The following is a 27,735-nucleotide window of genomic DNA, read 5'->3' as shown; positions in this document are numbered from 1 at the left end:
TTCGATTTTTTCACAATGCTCTTCCCATTTACTAATTAAATATTAAAAATTTTTTAATTTGATTATGTGCCTTTTGAATTTTTATTTTAAATTTTAATATAGTTTATCTTAAAAATTTATAAATACAATATACCAAAATAATAATATTTAAATTTATTGTATATAATTGATAAAATACCCATATTACAAAAGTGCTTCAAATGCTTATTTTTTAAATTATTAAAAAAAAATATTATATGTTATCATTCATGTTAATTTTGAAATTTTTATAATAGTTAATTAAATAAAAAACAAAAAATTTATTTAAAAAGTTTGAATTTTTTAAATTACAAAATATCCAGTTTTTTCCAGTTTTTTATACGAAAATAATATAATATTTAAGTAAGATAGAAATATTTTAGTATTAAAATTTAATGAAAAAAAAAAATTAATTAATAATTATAATTTGAAAATAATTATAATAGAAATAAACAAAATTTTATAGTAATAAAGAATTTTGGCTGCTTGTTTTTCAAAAACCAAACACAAAAAGACCATAATTTAGTCCTTAGCACAATTATATTTAAATTTTTAAATTTTAATAATAGAAAAATGATGTTAACGTTATTCATAAATTATGAATAGTAGGAGGCTACAAATATGTTAATTAAAATAAAAGTACATAAATATATTTATTTTTTTTTATAAATTTGTTTTTTTGTTTTTCTTTTTTTTTTTACTTTACTTGAATTCTTGAAATTTAAACTTTTTAAAATAAATTCTATTTTAAAATTTATTCTATAAATTTTGTTAGATAATTATAAAAATATTACAAAAGGACAAACATTCAAAATGAACTTCAATTGCATAGAAATTAAGAATTATAAAAAAATATTAATTAAAAAAATAAAATTAATAAAACAATATTAAAAAAAAAAAGTTGTAATATACGAATATAATGTAATTTAGTACTTGAAATAGAAAAAAAAAAAAGAGATATATTTTTATTACAATGAAAATTTATAAAATTTAAATATTAAACTTGTTCTGTTTTTTTTTATACAATTTAAATTAATTTATATAAATGATGAAAATCTGTAAAAATCGTTCTTGTCATTTTCAACCTATGTTTAATAAAAAATAAAAAAAAATATATTCTTTCACTTTTAGAATAGCTATAATAATTGGGAATTTCGATAATTCAGTTCTAGCTTAGGTTTTACTATAAAGCATGTTCGATTCAAACTTTAAAATTAGATTAAAGAATAATAAAGAATTTCTCAAGTATGTTATAGATCTGCAATAGTAAAATATTCAATTTCTATAGATTTATAAATATGTGTTAAAAATATTTTTAAGATTTAATGTAGAACATCCAGTGCATGTCTGAATTATCGAAAATCCACAATAATGCTTAAAATCATATATAAATAATAAGATTTTCTTTAATAAAACAAAATACAAACAACATATCATTCATTATTCAAAGAAAATAGCAAATTTTGTTTCAAAAATACCATAAAATCTGTAAGTGCAATTGAAGTTCAAAAAAAAAAACAATTTTTCGAACAAATAGAAAATTTGTAAATAATTTACATTTGATCAATTTTTTTAAAAAATTGAAAAACACAAAAAAAAATAAAAACGAGGAAAAAAAAATTATTAATAAAAAAATTCCAAATTTCTTGTTAAAAATTGAAAAAATAGTAAAAATTTTGTTTTTATATACAAGATAGTTCATATGTACTTGAAAACTACATTCAAATTATAATTTTTAAAAACATTTTTCTTCCTACTAATTTTCTTCAATGCACTTTTTACATTAATTATTAAATATAATTATAGGAAGCTTTAAAATTAAAAAAAAAAAAACAAAAAATTTTCTTAACTAGTATGTAAAAAATATTGAATTTTTTTTCTTCAAATCTTGTATAAAAATGTTGTTCTAATAAAAAATTTATAGAAAAAATATAAAATATGCCATAATTAAACAAAAATATATAGACAAAAAAAAAAAACTTGCAAGTTGTCGCTATGCCATAATTTTCATAAATTCCATTTTCTATAAAAAAAAAATCACTGAATTTAAAAATAAAACATAGCTATTTCAAAATTATAAAAAACAAAAATATTTTTCTTTTTATTATAGAAAAATTAATTTTTTTAATTGAGTAGGTTTATCTTATTTAATTCTTTTTTATTTCAATTATTTTTATACTTCATAATACAGATATTCATCCGTATTCTGTTAGTCGTATCGAAAGCAATTATCGCATTAAGTGATACTATCACGTCTATTAAGTCCTATTTTCGTGATAATTAAAAGTGATTTCAATTTTGACGTGATGGCGAATGTCAAAATCATTGCGTTTTTTTTTTTTTTTTTGACTTTTCACAAGTCATTTTTTGTCACCTCAATATTTGTATTCGATAGATCATCACGCCAAGGTCTTTTAGTTTAAATGTTTATTAAAATGTATAATAAAAAAAGCAAAAATCGACGAAGCTACTTTTTATAAAAATTATTGAATTATGTAATTTTATACTAAAAATTTTACGCTATTAATTTTTATATTTATAATTAAATCTTCTTTGCATTTTTAGAGAACAAAAAAAAATAATAAATACAAACAATTTGTGCTTCTAATAAAATTAATTGTAGACAATTCGGATATAGCCAAATATTTTTCGGGATACTTAAAAAAATATTAATTTGCTAATAATGTTTTCAAGTTTCTCAAGTAAAATTTTTAAACCTTTTTTTTCGAAATTTTGAAATATTTTAGAAATCTAAAAAAGAAATATACGTTCTATTGTAATATTTAAATACATATATACAAAATTTCTTTAAAATGCTGGGGGAAGTTAACCTAATACCATTTTTTAATTCCCCCCCCCCCATGATGTATTTGGGGACATGATATATTTTTTTTTCATCACATTAGTGACGCGGCTAACAGAATATGTGGGTATTAATTATTTTAAAAAATTGTAATATTGTAGTAATATTTTATGAAAGAGAATAAAATTCATAAAAAGAAAGCAAAAATCATAAATTATTTAATTAGTGTCCACTAAAATTATATTAATTTACTAAATGTATAACCACTATTATAATAATTTCATGTGTGTAAAAAATTTTTTCCATATTATGAACATGAAATGCTTCCAAAATCTTCCAAAATATCTTATTTAGTTTACCTATATTGTAAATTACAATATATTTGCTTTCATTGAGTGAAAAATTTGAATTTACATAAATTTGTGTAAATATATTTTTTGTTCTTTTGAATTATATATAACAATCGACAACAAATTAAATTTATTAAATTTAGGAATAATGCAAATCTTCTAAAATTTTAGTATATTGTAGAATAGGCGTAAATTCACAATTTTGTACCAAGTGTGTGATGTATGGCATTAACAATGAAATTAAAATAATTGAATAAAAAGGGAAAAATAATTGATTGTACAGTAAAATTTAATAGATTTTTTTTATTTAAAATTAAATAACAATTAACGAAAAAAGAAAAAAAAAGTTATTTTAAATGTTAAATAAGAAAAACGTTTATAGCTTGATAACAAATTTCATAATTTTAGAACAGTTTTGAATTTTTAATTTTAATGAGTTTTCTTTTCTTTTTTATATAATATATTTTAATTTATACTTGTGAATTTGTAGTATATAGATGTATCTATAAATATTTATATTTATATTTATGAACGTTGTTCGCACAAGAACTTTAAAAATAAAAATGAAATAAACTGAAAAAAAAAAATATTTTAATTACAATACTTAGGATTTTGTTTTATTTTGTAAATTACAAATCTCAAATTATTTAGGTTTTACTTACGTTAATATTTACAAAATACATAACAGAATTTCACCATTTAATAGAAAATAAAAGTTTTTAAAGCAAGTTAAATGATAAACTATTTGAAAAAAAAAATCTGGACTCAACAATGAATTGTTTTAATATTCACAAGGCAGCGTTATTTAACATTTATCAGCTAGAACCGAAAGCTTAAGTGGGGTATTAAAAATTTGTGACTAGAACTGAAACTTGACTTGATAGTATGCTAGTACAAATTTAAAACTTTTAAAATAATTTTTTTTTGTAGTCGAAATAAATTTTAAATAAATTGCAACATTAGAAAATTCAATTTTAGCTTAGATCTTAATATAAATCACATTTGACAGGATCAAAACTACAAAATCTTTAAAAGCACCATAGCATGTACGTGAAGGTATACCACTAAAAAAGCAGGTTCGCATTTATAAATAGCAGCTCTAAAGTATTTTTGAAGTTTTTGAAATGCTGCAAAAATATTCAAATATGAACAAAATCAAATAGAAAATATGTAAAATATTAAAAATCTGAAAAAATAAACTAGTTATTTCCTGTAGAATCAAGATACTAGAAAAATTTTTTAAGATTTAAAAAGAATTCTAAGTGCATAGCTGAATTATCAAAAATCAATTAATGCAATTGCACCTTTGCGTAGTTTTCTGATTATCAAACTTCTTACATATCTAATACTGGACCCTAACAAATACTTCTTTGTAATGTTAAACTGCAAAAATTATTTTCTAATATCAAAAAATTTTTATTATTTTGTATTTTTGAAGAAATAAGTAAAATTAAATTAAAATGAATATTAAAAGTAACAAAATAAAAATTCCTTTATTTTGCTTACTTCCTCAATACAATAATAATTTTAGTTAAATTTTGTATTTTGTATGTATTCTTTTATTAAATGTGAATGCATGCATATGTACATATATAATATGTATGCCACAAATATTTAATACACATATTACATATTTCGAAATTATAAATTTATAAATTAAAGTATACAAATCTCATATTATCTTCAATTTAAATAAATAAATCAAGAGAGCATTTTCATTTACAAACATTGCAAATTTTTATTGCTTAATATTACAGTTCGATTTAATTTAAAAAAAAAAAAAAATAATTATCACAAAATATTTAATTCTAATATTGTTAATACATTTTTTTTTTTTACTTTCTCAGATTCCTAACTCCACCACAGAATTGGTTGATTTTATTTTTTTTTTGTAAATCATTTTTGGTTTTTTTTTTCGTTTTTTTTTTTAGAAATTTTTATATAAAAGGAATGATTAAATTTAGCCTAACTTTAATAATTATTTTATAATCAGAATTGATGTTGTTTGTTTTAGAAAAATATTTTTTTTTTACATCTTTATAAAATTATACAGAAATAGTGTATAATTTTCAAAATTCTTAATATCTAAATTAAAAACTAAAAATTTGATTCGTGGTCATCCAAAACTAATTCCATATCGTTTTGTTACCTGTGGAGAATGTATAGATGCAATAGCTAATAATAAAGGAACATCATTTTCTGATAAATTTAATGCCGTAGTAACTGAATTTAAAGAACAAAATTCGTTTGTTAATAAAAATTCTGCCAATGCTTCGGATTGTAAATATATTTCTTTTAATTTAGATTCCAAATATGTGAAACACTAAATAACAAATACGAATTTATTAGTACGTACAAAAAAAATATAAAAATTTCATTACTTCAAACGAAGAAATTCCAGAATTACTCAAAATTAAAAAGCCTTCCAACAATTGAGAAACTAATTGTGACATTCCAACTGAACCATTTTTGGAACTTAAATTATAATTTTGTGATGATAATATTTTTATTTCCCATTTATCCATATCAGCTATTATTGCGATATTTTCAGTTGGTTGCGTTGTTAATGATGCACAGTGTGATGCAATAACTAAATCATTTTTAATATTAGTTTCCCATGAATCGAAAGACGATAGAGTACCCTTAAAAGATTGGATAAAAATATAAAATTTACTAAAAATATAATTATTTCTTACTTGTAACACCATATCAGGAATGTAGCGATCTGTTACTCCGACAAACAATGACGAAATAAAATCAGTTTTCGAATTTTTATTTTTATTCGCTTGATTAAAATTTAAATTTGATTTTTCATTACAATTTTCAATTCGAGGCATAGGTAAGATTTTGAAATTAAAATTTTCTAGTTTTCTGCTCTTTTCTTTTAAACTATGAAACATTTTTTTTAAATGTAGTCCACGACTGCTTATAGGAAGGTCACTTATATTGTCATCTTGAAGTTCAATTTTTTTTACAGGTGAATTCCCTGAATTTTTTCGAGACCCTCCGGATTTATTTTTCATATTTGAACCTTTCCTTTCATCATATGATACATGTATATTTTTATCATTAGTTTTGGCTGTTTCCCCAATATTTGTTTTACAAAATTCACAAGCATTCGAGGATTGTTTTTGATTTTTAATATTATTTTGTGATTTATTCTTATTGAGATCAAAAGTTGAGCTTGTACTTAGTGTATGATTGTTACTATCACATGTACACCTTGTCCAAAAATCATTATTTAAAGGTTTTTCAATTTTCACAATTTTAGATTGAAAATCAATTTGTTTATTTAATAATTTGTTAACACTTTCCGAATATTCTTCTATGTTAAATTTTACACCAGAGTGTTTTTTACTGTAATTACCCGCTGTAGGTTTATTCTTTGGTCTATGTTCTTCAATTGCAATATTTTCATTGCTCTTTTTAATATTTACGAGATGGTCATCTTCCCCTAGTACAAAAAGAACACCCTCAGTTTTCTCTTGATGAACAATTTCTTTTTCATTCTGTTTGAAATTTTCTGAATTAAAATTTTTAATAAATTCTTTCGAAACTTCTAGGTGTTTTTGTTGCTCTAAATATATATGTTCATCTATAGGTCCCATAGGTCTAGTAGCAGACTTTGAATTTTCTAAACTAATATTTTCATAATATTCTGATTTTGTAGTTACACTTTTGGAATTTGTCACTTCATAAAAACCATCGTTAATTTTAATAGTTTGTTGTAATTTTGATACATCAATACAACTAATACCTTCTTTGATTTCTGGTTCCAATTTCCAAAAACTAAGTTTTCCTATTGTAGAAGTTTCTAAGTTATTGATTACACTCCATTCACATTCACACGAATTTTGAATTTCTATAGCTTCTAAAGCTTCTCCGTCTTGAGTTATATTTGAATTACTTGAATAAGTGGAAAAACTTTCATCATCTAAAGACATCTCAATATCTTCAGGTGTTGTAACTGTCACCTTAATTTTTTCTTGTGATTCAGATTTTTTAAAAGGATTGTTATCGTAATTATTTAAATTGTCAAATCTTAAGTTTCTTTTATCAAATTTTAACTGTGGAGAAACTGAACAATTTGGTTTAAAACTTTCTTGATTATCTTCAACTTTGGTGTTTTCAAATGACGAAATTTCTGAGAGATTTTTTAGAAAAGTCGATTTTCTACTAAGACCCAACGCTTTTGCAGGTTTTTTCATATCATCAATGGTTTTATATTTTGATGTGTTGTCAACGGAAACTTCATTTGCCGAATTAATTTCTAATTCTCTCTTTATATCATTGCGATGAACTTCTCCACATCTTATAAAATAACCCAAAACGTGTAAAAACTTTTCCATTAAATTTTTATCTTTTCCAGAAATAATAGTGCGTGACACTCTGGGTGGACTTCCAATTGCACCATATAAATCGCACATTTGAGCCCATAATGGATTATATGGGTATTGCTCCGCTGCGTTTTTCAAATTGTTTTGCTTTTCATTACGTATTTCTCCTTCTGTATTTGATGAAAAATCGGTGGAGGGAGAAGAAATAGACGTAATGGTAGCAACCCATCCTAAATGATAAGTTAAAACTGCAGTAACCATTGTGCTTATAAAACTGAAATTTTGTTTGTTTTTTTATTATAATTTCTATTTGAATATCAATATAGCCTTACAAATTTGTGTCTTTAGAATCTAAAGTTCTTAGAAGACTTGAAAATTCTTTCACAAAATTATCTGCTGTATGTTTAGAAAGTTTACTTTCGAACGTTGAACTGTGCCAAACTGGAACTACTAAACGTGAAACTGTAAAAAAGTCCAAAATCCATTCAACCGTTTTTTGCCAAGCATGTAACATTATCTAAAAAAATCACATTGTTATTTATTTTTAATTACAAATATATATTTATTGCAAAATATTACTTTTAAAAATTTTTTGTGATTTAAATACGCATATTCGACAGATGCTCTTAAACGAGAAAGCATTGATTCTAATAGAGCTATATGCTCGCAACAAAATTCTTCCATTTCCTTTTCATGGTTTTCAGTCATAGATATACAAACAGCCAAACCAAGTTTCGATCTCTTTGAATTAATTTTATTGCTCTTGCATGAAGATGTCTTGCTTGAAACTCCAAAAAAATTATACAAACTATTGTAAGAGTTCGCATTATCTTTGCATATTTCAGGACTACTATGACTTTGTTTTGAATTAGATTTTGAAATTTTGTTTTTATTGGTAAAGCATCCTTCACTTCCGCCTATTGGTGCAGCTATTTGATAATTATCACAAATAAAACCGACAAAATCACAAACTGAACTACGATTTTCAAATGATGTTTGCATATTTCGTGCAATTCTTCTATTTATACTCATATCACTGGCTTTTGAATTTTGTTGTGTAGATGTTGAAAAAGATGAGGAAACAAAACTGTTACTAATTACTCCACAATCACCAAAATTAGATTTACCAGAATCTAAACTAAATTTTCTTAAACTATCATATGTTGATAATGGATCACTTAAAACAGAACCCATACTACTTCTAGTCGAATACTGACATGATGAACGGGACGTCCAACAATCACTTATGGTTGCATATCCAGAATCTGAACCAATTATATTTGGTGTTACATCATCGGCTGATGGAGTATTCAATTTATTTATTATCAATTGATCAGTACGTTTTTGTATTAAATTACTATCTTTTATAGTTGGTAATGTTGATAATTGCATACTTAAATTACGACTATATTCATTTGGACTATAAAGTGCAGAAGAAAGTGAATTAACTGTATATCCATCAAATGATTCAGAAGTATCTTTTTTGAAATTTCTTTTTGGACTCAAATTATTATTGCTATTGATAGTAGATGAACTACTGAGTAAATCTCTTTGATTTAATAAACAACCAGTATTAGTTCCCGGTATTGGTGATAAAAATACTTGAGAACAAAGTAATCGCGATGGTGCTTGTAACCAATGTACTTTTAGAGAAGGACTGCGAAATGACATTGCTAATGCACCAAATACCATTTCTCCAATATTTGTTATATCTGAAGGATTCGGACGTATGTGCTGTTGAATTAAATTTTGTATATTAAAAATTTATACACGTAAAATCCGTTATCTTAAATGTATTTTTTTTACCTTATAACCGATTCCATTAGCAATTTCAATAAAGCTTCCATCGTTTAGATGATTTTCGTTTTTGATTGTTGGTTTACTTAAATTCCCCAATAATTTTGCTTTGTTACTTTGTAAATTTGATTTTAAATTTTGTTTTTCATTTATTTCAATTTTTTGAATAGAATTTGAATCAAAAAGTAATCGTCTGCCACTTGAATCACATTCACGATATAACAAAATTCTTATTTGTTTTGAATCAAACGGAAAATGAGGACTGAAAGAAAAGAAAAATGATCATTTAAGATTTTAAGTAATTTAACAGTTTAAATGAAGCTACTTACCTAAAATTGTTTTGATTTGTATTTGAACATTTCTTTTTATTTGATGAGGAAAAGAAAAATTTATTAAAAAGCGCCATGACACTCAAAAAAAAGCGCCAATAATATTTTTAATAATTTTCTTTTATTCTTCTTAATAATAATTTTAAATAATTTTATCCTGTTTCAACATAATCAAAAATTCAATATATAATTTATATTGAAATTTTTTTATAATTTTTGTGCACATTATTTTCTTTGCTGTTATATTTTTAAGAAATCAAATAGTGAAAAAAATAAAATAAAAACAAAAAACGAAAAATTAATAATAAAATGCGCTAAACTACTTCATTTTTCCTTCTCCTCTTCTATTTCCATGTAGCTATGTATATTTTAAATTATTTGTTTGTTTTGATTCTTTCTTTTTGATTCCTATACGAAAAATTGAATTTTGTTTATATGCTCATTTCATTATATTTACGTTTATGAATTTATTTTTAATTATTCAAGAAAAAAACAAACAATGTAATCATCAAATTTTTTCATTCATTCAGTATTTTCTCTTTTCAGTTATTGCTTTTGCGAAATAATCTTTGTTATCTAGTCTAGATATGCCCAATGATAAAACTGAAAAATAAAATTAATAATTTTTATATTTAAAATATTGGTTAAATTTTTTGTTTGCATTTAAAATATAGGTAAGTATTCATACCATGGGTATCTATGTATATTGTATGAATATAAAAATAATAATTAATTTTATGAAAATATTGCATATGATATAAGGAAAACAAATTAATTTTACATATATTTAGGTATCTATATATTGTATATTGTGTATTAAATATAAATTTAAGCATATATAATAGTCTATATGTATATTTTATATATTATATAGTTTATAATGTACGTATAGGTTATATTTATAAACATGTATGTTGCGTAAGAGGAAAAGTTTGAAGATTTCATCATGTTATTTGAAAAATAAATAATTTTAACATTAATGCTATAATTTTTAAAATATATACAAAAATTTTAAAATTCTTACAAAACAATTTAATAATTTAATTTAAAAAATTAATTCATTTAAATAACAGGTACTTTTCATAATAATAAAATTATTTATTTTAATATTATTTGAATATAAAAAATTACACTGTTATGCAATCATTTAAACCAAAAAAAATGAAGTAAATAAAATTTTCTAAGCAAAGTATTTTTTAAACAAATCTTCTATATTTAAAAATTTTAATTATAAACGTAATGTTTAACTACATTATTTTATTAAAAATCTTAAGTGATGACTTAATATCTTTCTTTATAACAATAATATTCATAATTAAATATTAAAATTTAAAAATATAAGTATTAAATATATTGATAACTACTGCCCATTTAAAATTAAAACAAAAAAATCATATTTACCGGCTAGTATTGAACAAAGGCTACAATGAAAATATATGTAGTTCAGCGGAGAATAAGATTTGAAAAAAAAAAAAGAAAACAAAAAATCTTTTGAGGAAAATAAATTTTTTTCTTTTTTAATTTCCGCGATTTTAAAGAATGATGACTATTCTGTTATAAGATGATCGCTAACTAAAAAAGGGTTTTTGACAGCTGTTAATAAACAGAGAATCAAGAATATTGTAAAAACAGAAAAAAAAAAAAACAAATTTCTCGTCATTATTACGATAATCTGCGCGAGCAAGTCACGTGCAACAATTGATATATTATAATAATTTTAATGTGGTTATAAATATATTATACTGTTTTCAATATATTCATTCATATTGGTTACCACATTCATATTAGTTTAAAATACTATCTATGTAGGTAGGTATGTAGTTTAGTTGCTATTTTATAGATGTTTGATTATCCAATGATATTAGTAATAAAATAATATTAAAATAGCAGGGTATACATAAGTTAACAATAATGTAGGTTAAAATTGAGTAAGTAAATACATGAAATACATGCATTTCAAAATCTAAAAAATAAAATAAGCATAATTATATTTTTCTTTTATAAATTTTAAAATTTTACCTTAGCTATGTTTTTGAGTATATTCAATAGAAATTCTTGACAATATTTGCTCTCGCAAATTGTTAATTTTAATTAAATGCTTACAATCCTTAGCACATTATTAATTTTGTATTATCCAATATTTTTATCAATTTACCATCATAAATGACTTATACTCGTATGTATGTTTTGTAAACCAAAAGAATATAAAATTTGTAAACATTTCTACTTATGGCCTCCGGTCTTATTTCATCTAATTTAACTAAAATTTTTAAATATAATTTATTTAAAGTTTGTACATACAAATATCATACATATCAAAAATATTTTTTAAAATTTCAATATAAAATTAATTTTACCTTATTATTCAAATGAATGAGAACAAAAGAAAAAAAAATTGTTTATTTTTTTTTTGTTTAACTTTTCCCTGCAATATTGCTAGTTCAACATAATTTTCTAATTTTTTGCAAAAGTTTTTAAAATGAGAATTTTGTTTTTTAATTAACCGATTCAAATTTTTTAAATTAATTTTATAAACAATTAATAAATAAACAAAATAAAGTTAAAAAAATATTTGGACAAGGGCGTCCGACACTTTTCCGATAAAAAAAAATTTTAATCTATCAAAACAAAAACAATTTACATTGAAGTAAGAAAAATCAAATAACAATACAAAATATTTAGTGTTGCCAAGTTTTTAAACAAAATAAGTAATTTGACTTTCTGTTGAAAGATAAAATTTTTAAAAATTTTTGACAAACGAATTTTTGTTTATGTATTTTATTTTTATGTGATATTTTGGCCAAAATGTAAATGTATAATAAATAGCAATAAGATTGTCAACGTCAATATATAGAAATGGCTTTTTTTTGGAGAAAGTTAAGATGATATTTAACCCTTTTACTAATAACTCGATTTAACTCAATTTTAACAATGTATTTATATATAAAACACAGAATTAAGGCTAATCCATTAATTTCAAGTTACAGGTTTATTTAAAACATAATTTAGCCGTATTCAGCATCTTACGTTTACTGGCTGTTTTGGTATTAGTTACAGCCATGACTATACTAGATCTTGAACTAAATTTCAATTTTTGAATATTTAGAAAATACAACCATTTTTAGATTGACTATATGTATAATTTAAAAACGAAAAATACCATAGTTTTCCTTTAAGAAGGATGAGATACTTTAAAAAAAAAAATAAGCTATGCACCCAATGGCTCAAAAATATACTCGTAACTTGCAAAACTTGTTAATATTTTGATAAAAATTTAAACAAACTTTCACATATACTTTTCATAGATTCTTTCATTTTTAATACTATAATTACAAATTCAAAGTATTTTTATAGTTCGCATGTTAAATATTTTTTTCATAGATTTCTTAAAAAATAATTGCTATCTTAATATAGTGAGTTTATCATAAACGAAAATTTCAATTAAGCATTGTTCTCCTATCATAAATATTTTTCCTTTGTTCACGAACTTGCCTCTTCCATTTATCTTGCTGGTGGCCAACTCGATTTAAAACATTACTGGAGTTGCCACGAGTGTTCATCTCCTGAGCATTCGCTTGTTGTAATTGTGGCCCACTGACTGATGCTGTGTCATCCTATCGAATATTTTTAAACATTTTTTTTAATTAATTTGAAATAATATTTTTTTGTTATACTGTAAATGACCCAAAATACAATGTAAGAAAAAGTAATTAAAAAAAAGTGTTAAATTAAAAAGATTTTTTTTTTAATAAATATAAAAATATTAATACAAAAGAAAAATCATGAAAAGAACAAACCCAAAACATAAAACACAAAAAATGACTATAAAAATATTGCGTGCTATATATCGGGTTCTTTTGTATTTGTTAGCAATTTATATTGTATATAATTATATTTAATATCTACATCTTCGTTTGTATGTTCCTGATAATTTGCTTTCACTCTTTTATTAAGTAATGGATCCAAACACATCAAGAATAACATATAAATAACCAGAATCGATATTACCCAAATAACTATAATGACAACAATCTAAAATTAAATATTTATTCACTTAAAATTTTTCTTTTTTATTTTAAAGTATTACTTTAATCAGTGTTGAATTACGGTCTTCATATTTACATTTGCAATGTGGACAAATTTCTAGTTCTTTTCCGTTTTCTCCAATTCTTGGTATTAATCCACCATCGCATGAACTTCAAAATTTAATATTAGGATTTCTTTTTAATTAAAATATTCAATATTTTTACCATTTTTCAGCTGTTGCATTAGATATAGAACTACTAGATGATGTTGTTGGAGTTGGTGAACTTACACTTGAAGTTTTATTTTTATCTTGTAAAGATTGCGATTCTGTTTTTACTTGAGTTGAACTTGTTTGTTGTTGTTGTTGGGTATTATTGGTGTCACCCTTCAATTCCAAACATGCACATACATGTATATGTTTTAATTAGCATTACATTAATCTATTTTTAAAAATCTTCAACTTACATTTACACAATTTAATATAAGTATTAAAATCGTAATTAACGCTATCTTATTGTACATTTTAATTATTTTCACTAAATTTTTCTTTGGGACTGATTTGATGATTGAGTTATTGTATTAATCTTGACATTTCTATAATTTTACTAGGGGTGAACACAAAGAAAAATAAGAAATAGTTTTGAATAATTATTCACAATAGAGAAATAATTGTCAAAATTAGAATTCAAAAAATAATTTTGTCGTTTTATAATTTTGATATTTTTAAAGAAAAAATTATTAGAATTGGAATAAGCTTTAACAGCAAACATAATTTTAATAATTTTTCATGTTACGTTCTTAATTGGATATAGTAAGCTTTTGTAAATATTTTTATTTGTATATATGTATGGAGTACATTTATTTATTATTTTAACTACGCTTTAATTATATTTTAAATTATTTTGACATATTTCAATTTATTGTACTAACATATTGCACCTATTATTACCCCTGACATATTTCTTGTGTTCAAGTTTTTTAACTTTAATATTTCAGAACTTCAGTATTAAAAAGCTCATTAATTGTATAAAAAACTTTTGATGTTCATTATAAATAAAAATCAGCTGAGCAAATTTTGCCAAAAACAATGTTTTGTAAATTAAAGAAAATTGTAAAAAAAATTAACTGTAAAATGAGCAAGTCAATATAAAACAAATTGTATCGGCAAATTGGTTTAATACAATTTTTAATAATATTCAAAGTGATACATGTAAACCGGTAAATAACGTAAGGAATAACGTAAGGTGTTATAAATTTATGTACACATAAAAGCTGCAATTTTTATATTTTCTACCTATCTGCTAAATACCTACATTTGTTTAAAAGTCCAATGATTAACTTTTACTAGAATTATTTTAAATAAATTAATTAAATTATTTTGCTTGAATATAATATCGATTATATAATAACCAGGTCATAATACTCCTATTTATCCACTGAAAACTACCTCGCGAAAATTTTGTAAAAGCTTATTTACAAAATTGTTTGTTTGGTTTTTACTTGTTGCATTTTAACTGTTTACCTATTAGAATGTCCTATTGGAATATTTTTGAAAATTCTATATTTACAACTATAACAAAGATATATAGGTGTAAGTAGGCAGATACCATTATTCATTTTAATTTACAATTAAATTTAGGCTTTAAAACTTTAGTAGGTAGCAATAAATGTAGCTAGTCGTATGAAATCTTACTTAGTACATAAATGTATGTATACATTATAATCACACGCTTGTATTAAATATATATGCACGAAGAATTAAAATTTGTATGTAATTTGTGTAATTTCATTCAAATAAAATATGCCGCATAGTATACAAAATCAGATTGACTAAAAGCTTGTTTTACAGCTTTGATTGAAATCGGTATTTATAGTACGAATTTTATTAAATTTAAATTATTTCTATTTTATCTCTAGTGAATTAAGCAGTGTGAATAAATAACAGATATAAAATGGGTGCTCAAGTTTGTAAGGAATTTAATGAAAACTGGCCCGGAAAAAATGAATTAAAATATTCTGAGTTTCAACGAAGTGTTTTGGAAGATGCAAAAAAATTAGAAAAAAATATTGAACGTGTTAAGGTTAATGAAATTATTAATAATTCCAAGAATTTTCCTATTGAGGTTTGTATTTACATATTTATCAATAAAAAATTAAATGAAATTCTATTATTTTCATTTGGTTTTATTTTAAATCATTATTTTATTTTGCAGTTTCCTATTAATTCTTGTCGTGTTGAGTATCAGCCTCAAGAAAGATATAATATAATTGAAGATCAAATAAATTCTGTTTATCCAGTAATTCATGAAAGAGTTGTTTGGCTGTATACCAGATTTTTGGAACATAAAACTAAATATGGTATTTCTACCTATTATAAATTACTATAATTATGAAAGTTTAAAAAACCTGTACACTTAAGTACAAATAATAAATGTTGATATTTTTTTTGGATTTAGGTAATAGCATTGAAAAAGAAGTATACTCAAATTTAGATTTAATAAGTTTTGTACATCGTCTTTTAACGAAAAGATGTGTTAGCTTTTTTGGACAATACGATAAATATTTATTAATTTCTAATGAGATTGGCTGTAATGGTCATAAACCGGTTGGTACATTAGAAGAAGAACCTCCTTTAATTCTAAAAAATTGCTTAAGCTATGATGAAGCTAAGGTAAATAAAAATATTTTATTTTTTTTTACAAATCGTTATTCTTATATAGGTACATATAATATACTTGAAATTTTTAAATTTTTAGCTTGGTGCTTTATTATCGGTTTCATCTAGCACCGAATTTATTAACGATGGTGAAAGAAAAAATATAGGAAATGTTGAAAAAGATAAATCAAAAATTGAACCAGAAGGTATTATTATTGGATTAATAGGGCCACGTTTAGTTCAGCGTGATTTTATGGAATTTGAAGATATAATCATATCTGAAAAACAAAATACTTTAGAAAATAGTTACGGTTTCAATGGTAATAAAAATGAAATAACTTCGAAAGTTGATTATAGAAAAATGTGGAATGATTTTTATGGTGAGGAAAAGGATTTTCTTTATGACGAAATCAAAGCTTGTAATAACAAAAGATTTGGAAAATTGGAAAAAAATGAATTTGTTGATAATTTGGTTTTGAAAAAGCGTTTAACAATTTCATTTGATACTCTTTTATTGGAAGCTGAAGCTAGAGCTTGTGTATCTGAAAAACAAGCTTATATTCATGTTGTTGGAATAGGATTAGGAGTTTGGAAATATTTTGATGAACAAGATGATGTATTTTTAGCAACTTTTACGCAACGAATAAAAAACTTATTACCAAAGTTAAATCATGTGTCGGTAATACATTTTTCGTATTTTAAAGAAGGAGGTTACAAAGAATTAAAAAACAATGCAACTTTTGTTAGTGAAACTCATCCTAATGGGGGGATAAAAATTTATATATCTAATAGAAATCCACATCAGAAATTGGTACTATATCTCTTAAAAATTGTTAGCTTTTTTTTTCGTGCTTACCTTGTTCTTTTTACAGGATGGAGTATGGACAAATTGCTTACCTGTTGTGTCATACGCTTGGGATGGTAACGCTTTGCCTGGAAATGAGTTTTGGATGGTAATAACGAATTAAAAATTTAAATTGGTAATTAAAATTAGTATTTAAATTCTACATATCTTCAGAAATATCTAAAATCAAGTGGCGATTCTGCTGCAGCATGTAGTACTTTAATATCTGAATTACATAATCCACATATAAATAGGAAGCGAGTATGTGGAAGTAATCTTTATATTGCAACCGAAAGTTCTGGAGTAATTCATATAAGCGAATACATAAAAAATAATTTTAAAGATCAGGGGAATTAATTTTTTATGGAAATTGTAAATATGAATTGAAATGTATGTGCATACACTTATTTTAAATTTAAATTTAATAATAATATTCTATTTTTTTTATAAATAATTAAAGTTTTTACTTTATTTATTGGAAGAAGATATGTGAATATAACAGTAACAATACTTATATAAGAAGATCATATCAATGCCAATGTACCAAGAATATTCTAGCTTATCTAGATGTGCTAAACAATATTATGTCCTAAGTGCAACCTAAAAATATTAATTTATTTAAATTAATATTTTAATATTTTAGATGAAATTTTATTTAAATATTAATTGCGGTTGAAAAATCCAAGCTTTTTTGGATGAAAAAATTGTACGCACAGTTTTTTCTTTGAAAAGTTTTCTACCAAAAGCTTCAAAATTTTAATATATGTAAGTGAATTTATTTATAATTATTGCGAAACTTATGTGTTCATTAAAAATTAGTCTTCACAAGAACTTTGGGAAAAACGTGTACCTAATAAAATATTCATTTGAATGATAAATTCGTTACAAAGGAGTCGATTGTAGCTATTTGGTAAGAAACTGACTCATGCTTTCGATAGAATTAATTTATTGCATTACAGGTAAATTCAAAAACAAAGTTAATGAATATTTTAAGCGCAACCTAAAACCTAAATTATTCCAAATTTAAACACACGATAAAATTACAGAACTTAACTATGCAAATTTTTTGCATAAGATTTGCAATTTCTGAGAAAATTTATCATTATTATACTTTATGAAAATTTTTTATTCTTCAACGATAATTTTGCTTAAATTCCAATTTTTGGTAATTGGGAATATATAGACAACATTCCTGTAACGCTAAAATATTTTTAAAAATGGGTTCCAAAATATCTAAAGAATTTAATATGAATTGGCCGGATGAAAATCTACTAAAATTTTCAGATGAACAACGAAATATTTTAGAAAAATCCAAAAATGTAAAGAAACCCAATGAAACAGTTACTATAGAAGAAATTATCGCAAATTCAAAAAATTTTCCTATTGAAGTATGTATTGACTATTTAAGATTATCACAAAATTATCTTAACTTTCACTAAAAGCAGAAAATTTATTTTTAGTTTCCTATAAATTCTTGTAGAGTTGGTTTTCAACCTAAAGAAAGGTACGATATAATTCAACAAGAAATAAATTCAGTATATCCGATAATTCATGAACGTGTTGTTTGGCTTTATATACGATTTCTCGAACATAAAACCAAATATGGTTAGTTTGAAAAAGATTCACAAGTTACTAAACTTAATGCATATTTTACACATACATGCGTATGCTTACTTTCAGGAAATGAAATTGAAAAAGAAGTTTATTCCAATATGAATTTAATAGATTTTATAGATCGATTATTGACAAAAAGGTGTGCTACTTTCTGTGGAGAGTATGATAGATATCTTTTAGTTTCTAAACAGTTTGGATTAGATGGTCATACAACTGTAGGAACCTTAGAAGAGAAACCACCTTTAGTTTTAAAGAACTGTCTCAGTTATGACGAAATTAAGGTTGTTAGAAGAGTTTACTTTCAATTCAAACTTTAATAATTTTTTATTTTAAATTATATAAGCTTTCTGCATTTTTATCAGTTTCATCTCATACCGAATTTATTAATGATGGTGATAGGAAAAATATGGGTAAAATTGAATATGATAAATTAAAAATTGAGCAAGCTGGGATTATTATTGGACTTATAGGACCACGTATGGTTAGACGGGGTTATATGGAATATCAGGATATTATTATATCGGAAAAACAAAACAATTTAAAAAATGGTTATGGTTTTCAACATGACAAAATGATAGCTACCTCAAAAAGTGATTATAGAAAAATGTGGAATGATTTTTATGGAGAAAGAAAAGATTTTATTTATATTGAAGTGAAATCTTATGATAAAAGATTTTTAAAATTGGAAAGAAATGAGTTTTTTGATAAAATAATTATGAAAAAACGTTTTACAATTTCTTTTGATACTTTGCTATTAGAGGCAGAAACAAGAGCTTCAATATCTGAAAAACAGGCATACATTCATGTTGTTGGAATTGGATTAGGTGTTTGGAGATATTGTAATGACCAAATAAACATATTCTTAGCGACCTTTTCCCAAAGATTGAAAAGATTATTACCCAAATTAAATCATATTTCAGTAATAAATCTTTCATATTTTCCAGAAGAAGGTTTTGAAAATTTAAAAAATGATTCAACTTTTATAAGTGAAACTCATCCTAATGGCGGTATTAGAATTTATATATCGAAAAGGAATCCCCACAAAAAATTGGTAAAATTACAACTTTTTAGAAACTATAAATAATTTTCTGTTTTTTTACAGGATGGAAAATGGAAAAATTGCTTGCCTATAGTATCATATGCTTGGGATGGTAATTCTTTGCCTGGAAATGAATTTTGGATGGTAATCTATTCACATTATTGTTATTGTTGATTAATTAAAATTGAATATTGATTTAATATATTGTAGAAACAGATAGCTTCAAGTAGTGACTCTGCAGCAGCATCTAGTACACTAATAACTGAATTACACAATGCTCATATTAATAAAAGATTAACTGGAAAGAATCTGCACGTTGCAATGGAAAATTTTGGAGTAGTTCATATAAGTGAATACATAACAAAATCATTAACAGAAAACGCATGATACTATAATTAATATGGGATATTTTTTTTCAATATTTTGTCGCAAATTTTAGATTTAATAAAAATAATTTTATACATATTGTAGTTTAAACCGACTTTTAATTACAAACGAAATGGTATATTTTACATACATATATATTATGTACTTATACCTAATCAGTTCGCAGAAATATTTCATTCTTAGACAAACCTTTTCATTCAAACGGTAATGAATTCATCAATCGCGTATCTCATAAACACTCCCTATCTAGCTCACTCACTATCTTTATATTTCAATTTATTTTAGATGTGTATATTTATGTATGTATTGTATGTACATATTAATACATATTATTATTAATGAATTCTTAGTAATAATAAATAACTTGATTTTTGAAGAATACAATATAAACACTAAAATTGTGCCATTGCATGTAGTATAAAATGATGAATCTAAATAATATTCATACTAATAAAGTTAAATACATAGATATTTGTTTACAATTAAAAAGCTTATTTGCCATATGGAATTTCCCAATAAGTTGAAATCAAAACAAAAATTTGCGATTACTCGGTTTTCTGATTAAAATTTCTCCAGTATTAGTCAACAGCAAAAAGCTTTAACAAGAATTTCACTTTTTGTTGTTTTTCAAATAGGTAAGTACTTATTGAAATGAATTCATTCATTATAAGACACGATAGAAATTAGTGCATACGTAAAGAGTAAAAATAAAGGGTTAAGAAATGGTTTCCCAATTTGGTAAAGAATTTAATTTGGATTGGTCGGATAAAGAGGCTCCAAAATATTCTGAATTTCAAAAAAATCTTTTAAAAAAATGTAAAAAAGTGACTAAACTAAGTGAAATTACCAAAACATCGGAAATAATTATAAATTCACAAAAATTTCCAATTGAAGTTAGTAAAAAGTTTTTATATTTCTGAGGAATTTATTATCTTCTATGTGTTTAAATTAATTTTCTAGTTCCCAATTAATACATGCAGAGTTGAGTTCCAACCAAAGGAAAGATATGAAATAATAGAAGAGCAAATAAATTCGGCATATCCAATAATTCATGAACGTGTTATCTGGTTATATTTACGATTTTTGGAGCACAAAATAAAATATGGTATGCTTCCATTTATTTACAATTTCTAATACTATGTGCATAATCAATGTAATTTTAAAGGCAACCTTACAGAAAAAAATGTTTATTCTGATATGGATCTAATAGACTTTGTGCAACGATTATTAACAAAACGTTGTGTTAGTTTTTTTCAAAGATACGATAAATATTTATTGATTTCCAAAGAAACTGGTACTAATGGTCATACAACGGTTGGAAGTTTAAAAGAAAAATCACCTTTATTTTTGAAAAATTGTTTAAGTTATGACGAAATTAAGGTAGGTACATTTGCTTGCTTATTTGCTATTGAACATTTTTCATTCACGAAAAATAATACTTACATGAGCTAATGTTGGTATTTACATTTATGCTATATAAAATAAATGCTTCATTATGTGTGTTACAATGATAGCACCTAATATCTAGAATCTAGATCGATGTAATTCAATGCTTAAATATAGATTTTTTTTTTAACTTTTAGCTTTCCGCTCTACTATCTGTTTCATCTCACACAGAATTTATTAATAATGGAAATAGACATAATCAGGGTCATGTTGAAAAAAATAAATCAGAGATCGAACGTTCTGGTGTTATAATTGGACTGATTGGGGCAAGATTGGTAAAACGTAATTTTATGGAAGCACAAGATATTATTATATCAGATACTCAAAATACCAAGGAACATGGATATGGTAAAAAAGATCCTAGTGAAACTGGTTTAAAAGCAACAAAAAATGATTATCGTCAAATGTGGAATGATTTTTATAATGAATTAGATTTTATATATAATGACGTTAAAGTTGATAATGGAAGATTTCATAGATTAAATGCTAATGAAATATTCGATAGCATTGTTATGAAAAAACGCTATACGATATCTTTTGATACATTATTATTAGATGCTGCTGCTAGAGCTTTCAATGAAAAAAAACAAGCTTATATTCATGTTGTAGGAATAGGGCTAGGAGTATGGAAATGTTGGAAAGAACAAGAAAAAATATTTTTAGCAACATTTGCACAAAGAATTAAAAAATTGATATTAAAATTAAATAATATTTCAATTATACACTTTTCATATTTTAATAATGATGGTTTTGAAGAAATAAAGAATGGTGCAATTTTTCATAGTGATTCACATCCGAATGGTGGAATTAAAATATTAGTATCAAAAAGAAATCCACATCAGAAATTGGTAGGAATTCTACAATCTTGTAAATTTTGTAAATTTGATATAATTTTTAAATAAATTTTAATTTTAAGTTTGATGAATTTAAATCTAATGGCTACTTTTATTTTTAGCACCAACCTGAATTAGAAAATTATTTGCCAGTTATATCATATGCTTGGGACGGAAATGCATTGCCAGGAAATGAATTTTGGCTGGTAAATTTTTCTATGTATAAATAGAAAATTTTTTAAAAACTTTATTTGTTAGTTGGTCATGCAACTTTATAATTAATATATTTTTTTTTATCAATTTTTGTAGAAACATTTAAAATCAACAAGCGATTCAGCAGCTGCATGTAGTACTTTAATTACAGAGTTACATAATCCACATATTAACACAAAGCGAGTAAATGCAAATAATTTACATATTGCATCTGAAGAATTTGGTGTACTTCATATAAGTGAATACGCTGAAAAAATATTAAAAATGCTGTGAAAATTAAAACACGTTACTTATTATCGTTTTTCATTTAAACATCAAGATAAGATTAAATTGTTATATAGCACTGCGCAGACATATTTTCTATCAAGTTTTGTTTTTATATTTTTGTTCTAAGGTTTAATAAATTGATATATGTTTGAAATTGAGTAAGATTGAATTGAGAATTAAATTTTAATTGATATAAATTTGAAATTGTTTTATTTACTTGATGAAGATTTAAAAATAAAAAATTTAAATTATCAAAATATAGAAACTAATTTTAACTATCTTTTCAACAAAAAAGTCAATTTACTTGTATTTATATAAGTATAAAATTTTTTTTTTAATTTCAGAATAAAATTCTTATTTTCCACCATCTATTGGAGTATTCTTCAACTTTTTAAACCACAAAATGGCTAAAAATTTCGATCTTTGCTTTCCCAATTCCTGTATCGAGGCTGAACAGCAGGGTGTCAAGGAAAATTCCCAAAAAGTAACACCATTTGTGAATGATATGCTAAAACATTGTATAAATATAAGAGCCCCAAACCAAATAATGTTGGATGCTATAATTGAAAAATCAAATGCATTTCCAATTGAGGTAAGAATGTTTTTATATTAGTTTCATTTAAGTTTCAGTTAATGATTCATTTAAGTTTCCCATAAATACATGTAAAATAAAATCACAGCCAAAAGACCGATATCTCGGAATTGAATTTCAAGCTAATAGTGTAAGGCCTATTATACATGAAAGAGTTTTATGGCTTTATGTGAATTTTTTGGAGCATAAAATTGCATATGGTAAGTTAAAAGCGTTTTGAAACAAAAAAAAAATAATAATAACAATACGTGCACTCTAGGAGACAAATCTGAAAAAAAAATTTATCAAAATATGACAATATGTGAATTTGTTCAACGTTTACTGGAAAAAAGATGTGTGGCTTTTTTGGATGGCATTGATTCATACTTACTTTTGGATGGTACGAGAGGTAGTGAATTATATAAACAACAGCCTGATTTAAATAAATATTTGAGCTATGAAGAAGTGAAGGTAATAAATAAATCGTATTTTTTTTATTTTGATTTTTTTTTTTAAATTAACCTTATTCAATAAAGTTATCCGCGCTGTTGTCTGTTTCATCCCATACCGAATTCATTAATAGCGGTAGTCGAAATAACTGTGGGAAAATTCCCAAAAGCAACGAAAATATTGAAAAAGATGGTGTAATTATTGGTTTGATTGGAGCAAGATTTGAACGTCCAAATGAAATGGAATATCAAGATATCTTAATAGAAGAAAAACAAAACAAAAAAGAAAATGGATATGGTTATTATAAATTAGATGAAAAATTTGAACTTATTAACACTCCAAATATTCCTGATGACGAAATGATAAAGAAAAAAATTGAGTATCGCAAGTTGTGGAATAATTTCTACAATGAAACCGATTTTGAGTATAATAAAGCAGTTTCATATTTTGCTAGTGAAAATAATAACGGTCGTTTAACAATATGTAGATCAAGACCATTGGAATTATTTGATACATTAATTATGAAAAAACGTTATGCTATATCATTTGATACACTCCTCCTAGATGCTGAGTCAAGAGCTTCTGTTCTTAAAAAACCAGCATTTATTCATGTTGTTGGAATTGGTCTTGGTGTATGGAAATGTTGTAAGGAACAGGAAAACATATTTTTGGAAACTTTTAAAAATCGCATTTATTTATTAAAAAATCAATTAAAGCATGTAAAGTGTATTAATTTTGCAAGAATTCTAAAAGATGATATGAATGAAAAATTAAAATTGGGTGAATTTTTTGAAATAAAAGATCATCCATATGGTGGAATAAAATTTTTGTATTCAAATAGGGAACCGCATTTAAAATTGGTATGATTAATAATAATAAAGCTTGTAGTATCAACATCTTGGACTTACATTAAGCAGTTTTAAATTTTAATTATTTTCTTATATTTGTACTCTTGTAGGAAAAGGAATTTTCTGATTGTCTTCTTGTTGCTTCTTATGCCTGGGATGGGAATGCATTGCCAGGCAATGAATTTTGGATGGTATATCCTTTTTTTTTTAATTTTTAATATAGTATAATGAAAAAGAGGTGTATCAAGGGGTAATAATTTATTTTGGTTTCTAGGGTTTTTTAGCTGCTAGTGGTGATCCGGCAGCTGCATGTAGTACTCTTATAACTGAACTACATAATACACATATAAATAATCAAACATGTAACGGTAACAATTTACATATTGCAACATTTGAAAGTGGAGTGATTCATATTGCAGATTATGCAAAAAAAGTATTAAATACTAATTAATTTAATAATATATTTTTAATAGAACATTTATTGTATTTGCCTAATATGACATGATAATAAACATTTATATTTTTGTGTAATTTTTTACAAATGTGAATATAATATTAATGGTTTATTAAAACCGATTATTTAATTATTTAAATATCCTTTAAATCGTTAAAACATTTATATGTTGCACATGTTAAATTTTGAATTTTGTATTATAGTTAATTTTATTAAATTAATTAAAATTAAACTTAAATTCTTTTCTGTCCGTCTTTTTTACGTTTTATTGAATTCTCTAATATAGCAGTAGATTTACCATTTAATTTTCTTTTATTTTTAGAATATTTACTTTGAGAATTTCCATTTTGTTTTTCAATTTTAATTAATGGATTAATATTATTTGTATCAATATTGGAAGGAATACTATTTCTTAAAATTGTAATAGTTTGACAATTATTATTGTTACTGATATTCGAACCAATTGCTGTATTCATTAAAATTTGTGTATTAATACTTGAAGATTGTGATGATAATACCATAGAATTTTGATATAAATTCAAATTTTTATTAATCAATTCAGAACTATTACTTGGAATTTGATTTGTCGATGTTGATGTTGATGAATCTTCTAAAATTTCTTTTTTAATAATTGTATTTAAATTTAATTGAGATGGTTGAGATTGTTGAGATGGTGCTATCATTAATAATCTATTAGTTTGATTAATATTTGAAATTTTTTCAATTGATGTACCATTTATTGATATACCATTCATAATATGATTATTATTATTATATGTTGAATTTATTATTTGTTGATTATTGAATTTATTTTGATATAGAAGATTTTCATTTTTTGTTCTATAACCATTATTATTTGGTTCATTTTCACGTCTAGAATTTAATTCTTCTTGTTGATCTTGCCATTCTAAAACACTTGTTAGCAATTTAATATATTTTATTGCCATTTTTAATATTTCATTTTTTGAAAGTTTTTTATCTGGTGGATGTGTTGGTACTAATTTCCGTAATTCAGCAAAAGCACCAGATACATTTTGTTGACGCCATCGTTCTCTTGTATTCGTATACATTTTACGTATAATACCGTTACGTGGTGTAAATTGTTCAATATCTGATGTTATTGATGATTGCTGTGTATTAATTGTTGTAGATGATGATGTCGTATTTGCTGATAATAAATTTGAATGATTGCTTATTGATTGATTTAAAGAATTCGAATTAATTGATTTTAATGCTACAATAAAAATAAATTTAAATTTTAATAAAGAATAAAAAAAAAAACTCTATAGGAACAGAAAAAAAAAAAAAATAAAATAAAAACATACTTCCACCATTTTGATTATCATAAGATCCACCGCTAATACTACCACCACTGCAAACTGAATGACTTCTTTGAATATTATTATTATTTATTTGGGAAAATTCATCATCATCACTATAAAATGAATAATCTGAAAGTTCTTCATCTGACAAAATTGAATCAGCATTCAAATTTGTATTGAATTCACCACCACTTCTTGAATTTGATGATGGACTTATACGATTGATACCATTTAAAGAATTATTATCATTACCATTTAATACATTACTATTACCGTTACTGGTAATTGCCGACGGTAAATTTGTTAAACCTGATACTTGAATTGGTTTTATAGAATTTTTTTTAGTACGTTCGTTTGTGTATGTTGTAAAGCTTGATGTTGATGATGTTGAACTACGTCCACTTTCATTTTGTTGTTCATTTAATTCATTATTAATAGATGACATCCTTGATATTATATTATGTTTTAAGTTTTTTTGTAATATATCAACAATTTTGATATAATTAAATTTTGAGGAAAGGGTAATTTTAAACTTATGAAATTTTATCAAAATTTTTATTATTTTTTTCTTCCTTTCTTTTATTATTATTATAAAAAATTATAATATATACGTATATATGTATGTTTATTAAATGTATTGTACTTTTTTATGATGATGTAACCATCATTATAATATCAGAGCTTAAATTTTTGCAAAAGATAAATTTGAAAAAAATCCCCAGATTTTTTTTTTTTTTTTGTAAGAACAAATTTTAATTATTTTCAATTACTACTTAGTATATTAATGTAAACATTTACTTAAAGTTCAAATTATTTTTATCACATACAAATAATTTTTTTTTTATTTTTAAATATTTTTCTTTATCTAATTAAATTTTTAATTTAAATTGAAAACTTTGCTTTAATTTTATGAATATTGATAATAATTGTTAGAATTCTTTGAATTAACTTTACTTTAAATCTCATGGAATTTTAATAGTTTTCAAAATTAAATGGGAATTTAATATAAAAAGGGCGTATATAGAATTCATTAAGTTCCAATTGAAATTTTATTCTAAATTCAGAATAAATTGTGTAATGAACTTTAGTTATTAATTGTAACTAAAATTCAATTATGATTTTTGTGACAAT

At 23.7% G+C, this 27,735-nt stretch overlaps 7 protein-coding genes across 15 annotated transcripts; 4 read left to right on the top strand and 3 right to left on the bottom strand.

Annotated features, from left to right (window-relative positions):
- Positions 1–4,754: 4,754 nt before the first annotated feature.
- On the bottom strand, positions 4,755–12,221 carry LOC129606858 (folliculin-interacting protein 1). Of its 5 annotated transcripts, none has more exons than XM_055517459.1 (10): positions 11,992–12,221; positions 11,654–11,894; positions 11,409–11,597; positions 9,635–10,237; positions 9,315–9,567; positions 8,088–9,242; positions 7,841–8,025; positions 5,868–7,782; positions 5,553–5,813; positions 4,755–5,494 (listed from the first exon to the last, which is right to left on the bottom strand). In XM_055517459.1, the coding sequence occupies exons 4-10, from the start codon at positions 9,709–9,711 to the stop codon at positions 5,288–5,290; spliced, it is 4,053 nt and encodes a 1,350-aa protein (XP_055373434.1). In that variant the 5' UTR covers positions 9,712–10,237; positions 11,409–11,597; positions 11,654–11,894; positions 11,992–12,221; the 3' UTR covers positions 4,755–5,287. The 5 variants fall into 5 exon arrangements, with proteins under 5 accessions (XP_055373434.1, XP_055373436.1, XP_055373435.1 ...); XM_055517461.1 differs by having other exon boundaries at positions 11,575–11,597; XM_055517460.1 differs by lacking the exon at positions 11,409–11,597.
- Positions 12,222–12,927: 706 nt separating this feature from the next.
- Positions 12,928–14,264, bottom strand: LOC129606897 (uncharacterized protein CG1161). The gene is made up of 5 exons (XM_055517519.1): positions 14,126–14,264; positions 13,885–14,045; positions 13,722–13,830; positions 13,541–13,666; positions 12,928–13,248 (listed from the first exon to the last, which is right to left on the bottom strand). The coding sequence occupies exons 1-5, from the start codon at positions 14,180–14,182 to the stop codon at positions 13,072–13,074; spliced, it is 630 nt and encodes a 209-aa protein (XP_055373494.1). The 5' UTR covers positions 14,183–14,264; the 3' UTR covers positions 12,928–13,071.
- Positions 14,265–14,702: 438 nt separating this feature from the next.
- Positions 14,703–17,738, top strand: LOC129606901 (uncharacterized). 3 transcript variants are annotated; one of them, XM_055517527.1, is made up of 8 exons: positions 14,765–14,887; positions 15,578–15,783; positions 15,874–16,018; positions 16,117–16,331; positions 16,417–17,127; positions 17,189–17,269; positions 17,335–17,550; positions 17,621–17,738. In XM_055517527.1, the coding sequence occupies exons 2-7, from the start codon at positions 15,613–15,615 to the stop codon at positions 17,515–17,517; spliced, it is 1,506 nt and encodes a 501-aa protein (XP_055373502.1). In that variant the 5' UTR covers positions 14,765–14,887; positions 15,578–15,612; the 3' UTR covers positions 17,518–17,550; positions 17,621–17,738. The 3 variants fall into 3 exon arrangements, with proteins under 3 accessions (XP_055373503.1, XP_055373502.1, XP_055373501.1); XM_055517528.1 differs by lacking the exon at positions 17,621–17,738 and having other exon boundaries at positions 14,703–14,771; positions 17,335–17,576; XM_055517526.1 differs by lacking the exon at positions 17,621–17,738 and having other exon boundaries at positions 17,335–17,576.
- A 259-nt stretch (positions 17,739–17,997) lies between these two features.
- LOC129606899 (uncharacterized) lies at positions 17,998–20,232 on the top strand. Of its 2 annotated transcripts, XM_055517522.1 has the most exons (8): positions 17,998–18,070; positions 18,120–18,548; positions 18,621–18,765; positions 18,841–19,055; positions 19,118–19,184; positions 19,245–19,825; positions 19,877–19,957; positions 20,024–20,232. In XM_055517522.1, the coding sequence occupies exons 2-8, from the start codon at positions 18,378–18,380 to the stop codon at positions 20,198–20,200; spliced, it is 1,437 nt and encodes a 478-aa protein (XP_055373497.1). In that variant the 5' UTR covers positions 17,998–18,070; positions 18,120–18,377; the 3' UTR covers positions 20,201–20,232. The 2 variants fall into 2 exon arrangements, with proteins under 2 accessions (XP_055373497.1, XP_055373496.1); XM_055517521.1 differs by having other exon boundaries at positions 19,118–19,825.
- A 653-nt stretch (positions 20,233–20,885) lies between these two features.
- Positions 20,886–23,080, top strand: LOC129606900 (uncharacterized). Of its 2 annotated transcripts, none has more exons than XM_055517525.1 (6): positions 20,886–21,093; positions 21,161–21,305; positions 21,378–21,580; positions 21,784–22,494; positions 22,602–22,685; positions 22,789–23,080. In XM_055517525.1, exons 1-6 carry the CDS (start codon positions 20,923–20,925, stop codon positions 22,963–22,965), a joined length of 1,491 nt encoding a protein of 496 aa, XP_055373500.1. In that variant the 5' UTR covers positions 20,886–20,922; the 3' UTR covers positions 22,966–23,080. The 2 variants fall into 2 exon arrangements, with proteins under 2 accessions (XP_055373500.1, XP_055373499.1); XM_055517524.1 differs by having other exon boundaries at positions 21,366–21,580.
- A 282-nt stretch (positions 23,081–23,362) lies between these two features.
- On the top strand, positions 23,363–25,279 carry LOC129606954 (uncharacterized). The gene is made up of 6 exons (XM_055517603.1): positions 23,363–23,551; positions 23,607–23,751; positions 23,811–24,001; positions 24,067–24,840; positions 24,939–25,019; positions 25,103–25,279. The coding sequence occupies exons 1-6, from the start codon at positions 23,363–23,365 to the stop codon at positions 25,277–25,279; spliced, it is 1,557 nt and encodes a 518-aa protein (XP_055373578.1).
- Positions 25,280–25,408: 129 nt separating this feature from the next.
- LOC129606953 (putative uncharacterized protein DDB_G0286901) lies at positions 25,409–27,057 on the bottom strand. The gene is made up of 4 exons (XM_055517602.1): positions 26,608–27,057; positions 26,130–26,516; positions 25,689–25,958; positions 25,409–25,425 (listed from the first exon to the last, which is right to left on the bottom strand). The coding sequence occupies exons 1-4, from the start codon at positions 27,047–27,049 to the stop codon at positions 25,409–25,411; spliced, it is 1,116 nt and encodes a 371-aa protein (XP_055373577.1). The 5' UTR covers positions 27,050–27,057.
- Between the last annotated feature and the right edge of the window lie 678 nt (positions 27,058–27,735).

This window comes from Condylostylus longicornis, unplaced genomic scaffold (assembly GCF_029603195.1).
Source record: "Condylostylus longicornis isolate FDR11 unplaced genomic scaffold, ASM2960319v2 ptg000022l, whole genome shotgun sequence".
NCBI lineage: Eukaryota > Metazoa > Arthropoda > Insecta > Diptera > Dolichopodidae > Condylostylus > Condylostylus longicornis.
The sequence above is the reverse complement of the archived record's forward strand: the minus strand, read 5'-3'. Positions and strand labels throughout refer to the sequence as shown.

What these genes read in the sequence shown, in the direction of transcription:
- LOC129606858 (XM_055517459.1), bottom strand. Translation starts at nt 9,711, where the DNA reads ATGGCGCTTTTTAATAAATTTTTCTTTTCCTCATCAAATAAAAAGAAA. An exon ending in CTAATGGAATCGGTTATAAG is followed by an intron (nt 9,243 to 9,314) that starts GTAAAAAAAATA and finishes TTAATTCAACAG; the next exon opens with CACATACGTCCGAATCCTTC. An exon ending in ATCACAAAAAATTTTTAAAA is followed by an intron (nt 8,026 to 8,087) that starts GTAATATTTTGC and finishes TGATTTTTTTAG; the next exon opens with ATAATGTTACATGCTTGGCA.
- LOC129606897 (XM_055517519.1), bottom strand. Translation starts at nt 14,182, where the DNA reads ATGTACAATAAGATAGCGTTAATTACGATTTTAATACTTATATTAAAT. An exon ending in TTATATTAAATTGTGTAAAT is followed by an intron (nt 14,046 to 14,125) that starts GTAAGTTGAAGA and finishes TTGGAATTGAAG; the next exon opens with GGTGACACCAATAATACCCA. An exon ending in GTAATTCAACACTGATTAAA is followed by an intron (nt 13,667 to 13,721) that starts GTAATACTTTAA and finishes ATTTAATTTTAG; the next exon opens with ATTGTTGTCATTATAGTTAT.
- LOC129606901 (XM_055517527.1), top strand. Translation starts at nt 15,613, where the DNA reads ATGGGTGCTCAAGTTTGTAAGGAATTTAATGAAAACTGGCCCGGAAAA. An exon ending in CCAAGAATTTTCCTATTGAG is followed by an intron (nt 15,784 to 15,873) that starts GTTTGTATTTAC and finishes TTTATTTTGCAG; the next exon opens with TTTCCTATTAATTCTTGTCG. An exon ending in CTGGAAATGAGTTTTGGATG is followed by an intron (nt 17,270 to 17,334) that starts GTAATAACGAAT and finishes ACATATCTTCAG; the next exon opens with AAATATCTAAAATCAAGTGG.
- LOC129606899 (XM_055517521.1), top strand. Translation starts at nt 18,378, where the DNA reads ATGGGTTCCAAAATATCTAAAGAATTTAATATGAATTGGCCGGATGAA. An exon ending in CAAAAAATTTTCCTATTGAA is followed by an intron (nt 18,549 to 18,620) that starts GTATGTATTGAC and finishes ATTTATTTTTAG; the next exon opens with TTTCCTATAAATTCTTGTAG. An exon ending in CGAACATAAAACCAAATATG is followed by an intron (nt 18,766 to 18,840) that starts GTTAGTTTGAAA and finishes GCTTACTTTCAG; the next exon opens with GAAATGAAATTGAAAAAGAA.
- LOC129606900 (XM_055517524.1), top strand. Translation starts at nt 20,923, where the DNA reads ATGGTTTCCCAATTTGGTAAAGAATTTAATTTGGATTGGTCGGATAAA. An exon ending in TAAGTTATGACGAAATTAAG is followed by an intron (nt 21,581 to 21,783) that starts GTAGGTACATTT and finishes TTTAACTTTTAG; the next exon opens with CTTTCCGCTCTACTATCTGT. An exon ending in GAAATCCACATCAGAAATTG is followed by an intron (nt 22,495 to 22,601) that starts GTAGGAATTCTA and finishes TTTTATTTTTAG; the next exon opens with CACCAACCTGAATTAGAAAA.
- LOC129606954 (XM_055517603.1), top strand. Translation starts at nt 23,363, where the DNA reads ATGGCTAAAAATTTCGATCTTTGCTTTCCCAATTCCTGTATCGAGGCT. An exon ending in CAAATGCATTTCCAATTGAG is followed by an intron (nt 23,552 to 23,606) that starts GTAAGAATGTTT and finishes GATTCATTTAAG; the next exon opens with TTTCCCATAAATACATGTAA. An exon ending in GGGAACCGCATTTAAAATTG is followed by an intron (nt 24,841 to 24,938) that starts GTATGATTAATA and finishes GTACTCTTGTAG; the next exon opens with GAAAAGGAATTTTCTGATTG.
- LOC129606953 (XM_055517602.1), bottom strand. Translation starts at nt 27,049, where the DNA reads ATGTCATCTATTAATAATGAATTAAATGAACAACAAAATGAAAGTGGA. An exon ending in TGATAATCAAAATGGTGGAA is followed by an intron (nt 26,517 to 26,607) that starts GTATGTTTTTAT and finishes TTTTTATTGTAG; the next exon opens with CATTAAAATCAATTAATTCG. An exon ending in AAATGAACCAAATAATAATG is followed by an intron (nt 25,959 to 26,129) that starts GTTATAGAACAA and finishes TATTAATGATAG; the next exon opens with CACCATCTCAACAATCTCAA.